The sequence below is a fragment of the Erpetoichthys calabaricus genome, chromosome 5, assembly GCF_900747795.2.
Source record: "Erpetoichthys calabaricus chromosome 5, fErpCal1.3, whole genome shotgun sequence".
Classification (NCBI taxonomy): Eukaryota; Metazoa; Chordata; class Cladistia; order Polypteriformes; family Polypteridae; genus Erpetoichthys; species Erpetoichthys calabaricus.
The window spans coordinates 47467863-47477929 of record NC_041398.2 but is presented as its reverse complement, the minus strand read 5'-3'; the positions used below and the strand labels follow the sequence as shown (position 1 = coordinate 47477929).

Below are 10067 nucleotides of genomic sequence, written 5' to 3'. Positions count from 1 at the left end.
AAGTTACATATGATGACACAGAAGAACTTTTGCCGAAGAAAGGAGCCGTGTCTGTTGTCTGGCGATACTTTGGCTTTAAAAAGTCAGATGTGGACCAAACAACTATTTATTGTAAATGCTGTCGAGCTAAAGTTGTCGCCGGAGGCGGCAATACGAGCAATTTGCTGCACCACCTTAGCCGCAAACATGCGTTGGAGAACCATGAATGCGTGGAACTAAGATTGGCACCCTCCACGTCCTCGGGTAAAACTGAAAAACCTAGGGGACATTCGAGTCAGATGTCACTTGTAGACGCATTCGCTAGAAGTACTGCTTACGACAAAAAAAGCAAGCGGTGGATCGAGATAACCAACGCCATTACAGTCCATATAGCCAAAGATATGGTTCCGTTAAGTACTGTGGAGAAAGACGGATTCAGGGCTATGATCAACACACTGGATCCCAGATATGTGATCCCAAGTCGCAAGTACTTTAGCCAAACGGCGATCCCCGACTTGTACCGAGAACACAGAGGGAAATTACAAGCAGAGGTGGCTACAGTCCCCGACTATTCAACTACAGCAGATGTGTGGTCAAGTCGCACTATGGAGCCATATCTGAGCCTGACGATTCATTTTATAAATGATGACTGGCTATTGAAAAGTTATTGCCTCCAAACAAGCTATTTTCCAAATGACCACACTGGTGAATTACTTGCTGCAGGCTTGCTGGAGGCACTCAATTCCTGGGGGCTTGCAGAGCAGAGGCAAGTGGCCATCACAATGGACAGTGGGGCCAACATCAAGAAGGCTGTCAAAATTAACAATTGGACAAGACTCCAGTGCTTTGGACACAGGCTTCACACAGCCATAGGTATGTAATAGTTATTAAAATAAACTATTTTAAGTAATGGTAGTAAAAACATACCATAGTAATAATGTAGCAACCTCCGCGTCAGGTTCGAGAAAAAAAAAAAAACAGACAGAAGTAGTAAAGTCTCACAAAAGTTTATTTGAACAGTCAAGAAATAAGAACGCCGACTTTGTAACCCCACCACACAACCTTCCAGTTCCTTCTCCAACTCACCACTCTCCCCCCTTCTCCCGTCCCGGGTGTCGCCCCCCCCTTACCGCATCTATCATGCCCCTGCTGTCATTCCTCTGCGCTGTACTCCGCCTTCCCTCAGTCGGATTCAACAGTCACTTCAAAAAAAAAAAAAAAAAAAAAAAAGGCTTCAACCTGGCTGAGACGCTACAATAAGAACTGTATAATGAAAGTGTGTATAATCAGTTTTCTGTTATCTCTATTATCAGTCAGTACAGGTAGTCAGTCCCCTACTTACGATGGTTCAACTTAGATTTTTCGAAGTTATGATGTTGAAAGCGAGACGACAATTTATATAAAATTGTGTAAAATATACATTTTCAAGTTGGCGCAGCAAACAAACTTTTCTGTGGGCCGATCGATGCATTACGATACGTTGTCGGAAACTCCCACGTTGTGAAATGCCTCAGTCTAGCTAGCTATCGTTTGAGACTCTGATTTTGATGCAAGTGATCATATAGATGGAGATCAAAAATGAATGTGAGGTACCGGGATCAGCTGATCTGACCCCAGCTGATTGTGGTGCTGAACATGTTCCTGTAGCTGATGCACCCATGGCAACGTTCGCCTGGAATGACCGACACGATGCCACGAGGTACAAACCAGATTGCGTCTCACTGCAACGGTCACCTCTGCGCACCTGTCTCAGAAATACAGCCAGTCCGAGTCCACCGTGCATTCCTGCTGGCTGTCGAGCCGCCCCCTGCGCAGCTGGAAATTGCAAACAGGCGCCGACAGCAGGCACGACAGGCAGTAACAGTCGTTTTATGTTGATTTATGTGTGAAACCATTGCTTTGTGTGCTTTTCAGAAAACAGTTTTTTGGAAAAAATATTCAGCCCTCAATATGAGATATACATTTAACTTACTTTGTGTGGGTCTGTGGAAATTTGTAAAGGAGTTTATAAATGAGTATTTGGGACTATCAATAAATTAATTAACATTTGGATTAGCAAGCAAATTGTTTTTGTTTTAACAGAGACAGGTGTGAAAGATGAACGCATACAACGTGCAGTTGGTGTCTGCAAAAAAATTGTCTCTGCCTTCTCATACTCTTGGAAGAAAAGGAGGGACCTGGGCATTGCTCAGGATGAACTGGGTCTGCCAAAGCACATGCTCACGACTGAGACGCCTACCAGGTGGGGGACATGTCAAAAGATGATACAAAGAGTACTTGAGCAGGAGAGAGCCATTAGTCAGGTTCTAAAAGCTGAAAGAAAATTAAGGCACTTGGTGCTCAGCTGGCAGGATGTGGATGTGCTGGAGGCTGTGAACAAGGTGTTGAGCCCACTCCAGGACTTCACAGATGCCTTGTCAAGAGAACACTATGTCAGCGTCTCCTACCTCAAGCCCGTACTCCATCTCTTCAACACAAGCATTCTTGCTGAGGAAGAGAATGATACGCAACTGACCGAGGATGTGAAGAAAAACATTTTGGCCTACTTGAATGAGAAATATTCAGATCCTGCCTTGGATGACCTCATGGATGTCACATCTCTTCTTGACCCACGATTCAGAACAACCTACATAAAGAACGAAAAGGTGGAACACATTATATCCAGAGCAGAAGAAAAAATAAAATTACTAAAGGATCAACATGAAGCCAGCACTGGCATGTCGGCACTCTCAACTGCTTCTGGTGCAGCAGCAGAGCCTGTTCCTCCTCCTGAGGAAAAAAGAAAAAAGTCTTTCTCCAGCTTTTTCAAAAAGCAGAGGATGGGCAGCATGGGCTCCAGCAGTGTTAGACTGTCAGATGAGGAAAGCATCAAAATGGAGCTGAGAACCTACCTGCAGACCACAGAGGTTGACAGTGATGCAGACCCTTTGGAGTGGTGGAAATGCCACCAAGCAAATTTCCCCCGAGTTGCCAAGCTAGCCCGACGATATTTGTGTATCCCTGCTACCAGTTCTCCATCTGAAAGAGCTTACAGTACTGGTGGGAACATTGTCACGTGCCACAGGGCAGTACTCAAACCAGATGCTGTTGACCGTCTGGTTTTCCTTGCCCAGAATTTGTAATGGCTAAGATTTACATAAGTGCCTTGTTCATTATGTTCAAATGTGTGAATACACATTCACTTTTTTTTTTCTCAATACTTGAATACTGTATAATGTACCTGGGCTTGAAGCTTTGAAGTAATAGTATTATTATTATGTTTATTTTATTGTTATTATTACTGGAAGTTGCACTATTATTTATTTTATTGTTATTATTTATTAGTTTAAATATTATGCAGTTTAATGATGGGATGGTTGAAAATATGTTGTCAAAATAGTTGTTTGCAAAATTTGTTCAATAAAAAGGTTCTATATTTTGACTGCATCTGTCATGCAATGCGATTCCTTCTCCATTAGTGCCACCCCCTTGAAAACCATCACTTTATGGGGCCATTCAAACCTGTATTAACACTTTTGTGCACATTAAAATGTTTTTTTTTTGTACAATGTACAATGCTCATGACAGTGGAATAGGTTATTCTTAGCCAGTCTACTGCAGTAATTGCAGTGGAAAATGTGGTTAACATCCACTCATGCATGGGAAAAAAATACCGTCAAATACCGTGAAACCGGGATAATTTAGAAAAATACCATGATACAAAATTTTGGTCATACCACCCACCCCTATATAAACCTATGACAAACAAGAAAAAAAAGCCTTACCAGTAATATTATTGCCAAAATAAATTCCCAGCTGTTCAGATTGAATTATTTAATGATTAAGATTTGACAGACTCAGTCTAGTGTGTGTAAAATAGTAAAGTGGATTCGTTTACAGCTGTACAGGTTGTTATGTCAGGGCCATACTGGAGTATACAGACTCTGTATGCTATTAATATGCTGTTTGCTTGGATAGTCATATAGGATGATGCCCAGTTGAAATATCTGCCATCTCTATATTGTTAACAGTCATGATACTGAAACACATCGTGCCTGCTATACAGTTGGACTCCTGGCCTCCTCCAATCTCAGAGACACTAAAGACAGGCAGATGTGTTTAGCACACTACTAGGACCTGATGAGAGTCAAATGGAGGCTAAATGAGATATGAACTACAAACATCTGTCAAGTTTCAATCTCTAAATGTAACTTTTGCACAAGTAATATGTATTATAATAAACATATATTTGATGATCTTAAAGAGGTATTTAAAATCCCCAAAAATAATAAAGATCCAATTAAGTCAAATAATTGAATACCCTGATTAACAGGTGATAACATGTACAGACAGTCAATGGATTCTTTAAAGTCACAATTTTATTGCCAGCTTTCTTAACGTTGTCTGTTCCCTGGTACATGAATGTGAGAGTGTCAAGTATGTGATTTGTAATGTTCTGTAATCATAATACAGCTAAAAAAACAAACTTGAATACGAGATCCACAGGCAAGAAACTCACTAGAGCTACTGGTATGTTGAGAACAGACATGAAGACCACAGAATATTTGACACACATTAGCAAACAAAGAACAGAGGCTGATCTGCAGGCAGAAGGGGCTACAATGGAATATACTTATAGCCCGTCTACTCCAACTGTGTGTAGAAAGGGGCCCTGAGTTCTTTACTCTAATGTCTGATTTCTACTTAAATATTTTACGTCTCAGGTTACATTGAACAAAACATTATTAATTAATTCTATCAATACACTGGTTAGATAATAACAAATAATGGTAAAAGAAATTACCTGTTAACATTCGTTCCTAACTCAATAGTTAATTTTACACCAACTTATAATAAACACCAGGAAACTGGGTTATAAAACAATAATGAACTCCCCATTTAATTATAAGTCAACAAACAATTAATAAACTGAAAATAATCAGGAATAAAATAAAACACTTTCAGTCTTGTCACTCTATTTGAAACAAAACGTTGCAGGCCTGATTCGTGGCTTGGGAGCGTTGCGACCAAAAACTTATCGGTCCTTTCACTCCAACAGGAGCAACAAAATAAAATGAAAAAGGTACCTTACTTGGCAATGTTGTTATCAGTCCAACAAATCCTTCTGACCTCTCTGCCTCTGTCTATGCGCAGGTAGCCGCTATTTAGTGAATCCAAAATGTCTCCGTCATCCAAATAAGCAAATGTCCACCATTAGCGTGTTGAGCTGAGTTAACTCCTGCCTCTGGTAGTTCGCTCCGTTACTCCCCTCGTTGAATTAACAAGTCGTTCCTCACCAGATAGACCCTGCGAATATCTAATCGAACTTCTTCGTCTATCTTAGCAGTTCGTATCCTGGTAAATTATCTGGTTGATAATTTATCTCTCAAACTTTCTGCTACACCACCTTGGCATCACGCTCTTTTTTTTTTTCACTTTTCTTCCACCTTCTCCCCTACAGCTCTTCCGTTTTTACCACCACTTCCGGTTATCAAAATAAAAGTCTTCATAACTACGTAAACGAACTATTACACTAAAATGAACAGTTTACAACACAACATTTACATTTTTACATTAATTAGTGATTTAAACACATTTCTACCTGGGCTACACGCTCCTCCTTCTAAATGTCTGGTGTCCCCAACAGACTTAAATATTTACTCATAATAATGGGAAAGGTGGCAAACTTATTCACACTTCTAACCCTTCCCAATTTTAATTACAACACCTCTGTGTATGATAGTAATGGACTGATCTCGGCCTTTTCCTGGCTCATCATATGTTAACCTAACTACTGGTTTCACTGTTCTTTTGGGACGTGACTCAGTCTCTCTAGGCCTTCTGGAAGCACTAGGACTTTCGGTCTCTTTTATAGCCGGTGCCCCAGTAATGTCTTGGTCTTGTTCCGACCCTTCTTTACTGGAAAGACTGTCACATTCAGAAGCAGAATCCTGGCTAGGCTCTTGTTCTCTTTCATTTAGGGGTTCTTCCTCGGAACCATTCTCCTCATGGCCCTCATCTGACTGCAAGAGTGCAACCATTTCTTCTAAAACAACCGAGGATTCAGCAGAGCTCCTTGGTTTTTGCTCCAAATTCCTTGATCTTGTATAATAGGGTCTGCGAGGTTGACAGTATTCAGAGTCAGAGGATAAGTCTGAATCTTGGAATTCATGTGAGGTTGTCGGAACCTCTGGTATGGTTCACTTTCTTCTTTTATAAGTCTCGGCTCTGGTGTATGGCCTGATAGGAGATTCACTATCCACCTCTGTCCTTGGAAGTCGTACAAGTCGTCCTATCGGGAGAATATGGTCTCTGTGAGTTGTTTTGATGTCTCCTTTTCCCCTTTCAGGTTTAACCCTATAGACAGGAAGGTAGGGCATTTTTCAAATTACAGTGTATGGAACAGAACTCCATCGGGTCTGCAGTTTGTGCTTTCCTTTCAGCCCTAAGTTCCTAATCAAGACTCAGTCACTAATTTCAAGAGACTGGAAGCTAATTCTCTTGTCATTGGCCCTTTTATTTCTTTGATGAGTTTTATCAGTTGCCTCAGAGGCTAATTGGAAAGCCCTCTGCAAGTCTTCCTTCAACTTTGCAACATACACTGAGTGACTATCTCCCTTTCCATCGGAAGATGTGCCAAAACACACATATACAGGAAGTCTGGCCTCTCTACCAAACATCAAGTAGGGTGAATACCCTGTGGCATCACATCTTGTACTATTGTAGGCATGGACCAAATAGCCTGCATGTTGACTCCATTGTCGTTTCTTTTCTTTTCTTTACACAAAGTCCCTAACATGGAGAATAAAGTTCTATTGAATCTTTCCGGCTGGGGATCTCCCTGCAGGTGGTAAGGAGTAGTCTGTGACTTCTGAATCCCCATCATCTTTAAGAGATCTTTGATCACACGACTTTCAAAATCTCGCCCCTGATCAGAATGGATTCTAGCAGGCAGGCCATAATGCCCCAAGTACTTGTCAACTAGGATCTTTGCCACAGTATGGGCTTTCTGATTCTTTGTAGGGAAAGCCTGGGCGTAGCGTGTGAAATGATCTGTGACCACTAAAACATTTCCCAGGCCCCTGGAGTCAGGTTCTATTGAGAGAAAGTCAATACATACAAGGTCCATTGGCCCAGTACTGGTGATCTGATGTAAAGGAGCTGCTTTTTGACAAGGGGACTTGCAAAGAATACATTGTCCACAGTTCTTAACATGCTGCTCTGCATCTTTTGACATTCTGGGCCAGAAAAATCTACTCCTCAACAAGTCAGCACTTCGGTCAATGCCAAGGTGTCCTAAATCATCATGCAATGACTTTAGCACAGTTTCACGAAACTCCTTTGGTAAAACAAGTTGTATGAATTGTTCACCTGAAGGTCGTTTGCTTCTCCGATGAAGTAAGCCATTCTTCAGGATCAATTTGTCAGCTTCTCGTTTCAACTGAGCGAGCTCTGGACTATTTGTGGTATCCTCTGGCCAGGTCTGCTGCTGAACTGTTTGGATAGCAGGTCCAATCACAATATCAGCTCTCTGAGCCCGTAGGAGTTCTGGTTTTGATATGTGCTCCAGTGACTTCAGCTCCAAACGCATTGGGAACGCACAAATGTCAGGAACACAATCAGAGGATGCTCCCAACTGATCCACATACCTGGGTGGACTGTCTAAAGATTTGAGGATGCAGACCCATTGACAGATGGACTTCACCCCCTCCTGTGGTATGGTCTCCCATTCTGTAATGTCATCACCATCTGGAATGTTTCTAGAGAGAAGGTCAGCATCTATGTTGTGCTTACAAGGTTGGTACTGTACATCAAAATAATATGTGGATAAGGCAGCAAGCCATCTGTGTCCAGCTGCATTTAGTTTTGCTGTCGTCAGCACGTAGGTCAAGGGATTGTTGTCCGTATGTACTGTGAATTTAGCCCCATACAGGTAATCATGGAATTTGTCCACAACAGCCCACTTGAGAGACAGGAACTCAAGCTGGTGTATCGGATAGTTCTTTTCAGATTGGCTCAGCTTCCTACTGGCAAATGCCACAGGTCTTAATCCCTCAGGGTGTTCCTGGTACAGAACAGCTCCAATTCCCTTTAAGCTAGCATCCACATGTAGAATGTAGGGCTTGTCAGGATCAGCAAATGCCAGCACAGGTGTATGGGTCAGACAATAGATTAGATTAGATCTTATGGAATGCATCAGTACAAGACTGGTCCCATCGGTCGCCAAAGGGCTCTGACTCTCTCAGGTAGCTCTTGGTAGGATCTTTGTTATGTTTCTGGCTCCTTTGTGTTGGGGCATAACCTTTTGTTAGTTCAGTTGGTGGCCAGACAATAGAAGCATAGTTGGCTATGAACCTCCTGTAATAACCACAAAACCCTAAAAATGATCAAGGCTTTCAGGTCAGTAGGCTGGGGTCAGGTGATAACGGCCTTAATCTTTTCTGGATCAGGGGAGGCGCCATCTGCTGACACAATGTGTCCAAAATACTTCACCTTGGACTGACAAAACTGACACTTATCTAAGGAGATCTTCAGACCAGCCTCTTCAAGTCGGTCAAGGACTTTGAGAAGTCTCTCCTCATGTTCGTCCAAAGTTTTTCCGAAAACTATCAAATCATTCAGATACACAAGAATTTGGAGCAGGTTCATGTCATCAACTGTTTTTTCCATCAATCTTTGGAAAGTAGCAGGGGCTCCAGTTATTCCCTGGGGCATATGTTCAAACTGGAAAAACCCCAGGGGGCAGATGAATGTGGTCTTCTCCTTGTCTTCCTCAGCCATAGCTATTTGATAATAGCCACTCTTCAAGTCAAGGACAGAGAACCACTTGCTTCCAGACAAGGAATCCAATGCATCATCAATGCAAGGTGTAGTATACTGATCAGGCACTGTTCAGCAGTCTATAATCAATGCACATCCTTATAGCCCCATTTTTCTTTCTGACAATCACTATTGGTGAAGAATAGGGGCTGCGAGACTCTTTAATAATGCCAGCACACAGGAGCTCCTGGAGGTGCTTTCTCACATCATCAATGTCTGCAGGAGTGAGGCAGCGAGAACGCTGTCAAAACGGTCTGGGCTCAGACAGTCGAATGGTATGCTCTACCCCTCTAGCTAATCCCACATCCCAGTCAGTCAGGGAGAAAACGGTGGGTCTTTGGGACAGCTTCTCCTTCAACCTGTCTTTCCACTCCTCTGAAACAAGTGAGTCTCCAAAATTAATCCAGCTGACATCAAAACTTGTGGATGGTGTCTTTTCAGGAGGGACAGCAGTGACACTTTCAGTGAGATACATATGTCCCATGACTGTTCCCACTGATATGATCGCCTCCCTAATTGACTGGTTCGGGATCAAAATTCATAAACTGTTAACATTCACTTCATGGGTGGGCACGACCATGGACTGCAGTAACACGCTGGCGGGAAGTGGAGCTAAGGGGGATGAATCAATCTTCAGTATTTCTTTCCCTAATGGACGATTAAAATCAACTTTACAGACAATTGGCTGGTTCTTATCCGGGTGAATAGTCAGAGGTCCAGGGCTTTGCCAAGTCACCACACCAACTTTGTCATCTTCATCACAGGTGAATGAGACAGGGTCAGTAACAGCACCGTGTATTCCTAGAGTTTGTGTGATATCAAATCCATGGTCTCTGCACTGCTTTACTAAACTCCAGACATGACTGGTATTCGTGCCAACAATAACAGGGGTCTGGTCCGCAGTCCAAGGACTGGGGCAAATGAGTGCAAGAGCAGTTACAGTTTTACAGGTACCAATAAATTCAGCTGGGTACTCAAGGTCCACTACAATGTAACCAAGGTAGGGATAGCTATCCTGTGATTCACTCAAACCCCAAATAGCCAGTCCAGACACAGGACGTATTGGAAAAATCACACAGGTGTTCTTGATACCATGCCTCAAAGATGATGGTAACCTGGGAGCCACTGTCAAACAGCGCATCACAGGAATGACCGTTAACTTTTAACTGTACTATACTAGGTGGACCAATCAAACCATCAGGTATTCCTGCCTGTTCTGGTGTGATTACAAACCTTCTTTTAACTGTGCAGTGTTTTTCAGCCCTTGACGGGTTAGTCCTAGGCTGACT

General features: G+C 42.5%; 1 protein-coding gene across 1 annotated transcript; it reads left to right on the top strand.

The window, feature by feature from the left end:
• The first annotated feature begins 380 nt into the window (after window positions 1-380).
• LOC127527997 (E3 SUMO-protein ligase ZBED1-like) lies at window positions 381-3101 on the top strand. The gene is made up of 2 exons (XM_051928532.1): window positions 381-768; window positions 2062-3101. Exons 1-2 carry the CDS (start codon window positions 381-383, stop codon window positions 3099-3101), a joined length of 1428 nt encoding a protein of 475 aa, XP_051784492.1.
• The last annotated feature ends 6966 nt before the right edge of the window (window positions 3102-10067 follow it).

Bases quoted from the DNA above. Each gene is read 5' to 3' on its own strand.
- LOC127527997 (XM_051928532.1), top strand. From the start codon at position 381: ATGGTTCCGTTAAGTACTGTGGAGAAAGACGGATTCAGGGCTATGATC. The intron at 769-2,061 runs GTGGGGCCAACA...TTGTTTTAACAG, and splicing joins AGTGGCCATCACAATGGACA to AGACAGGTGTGAAAGATGAA.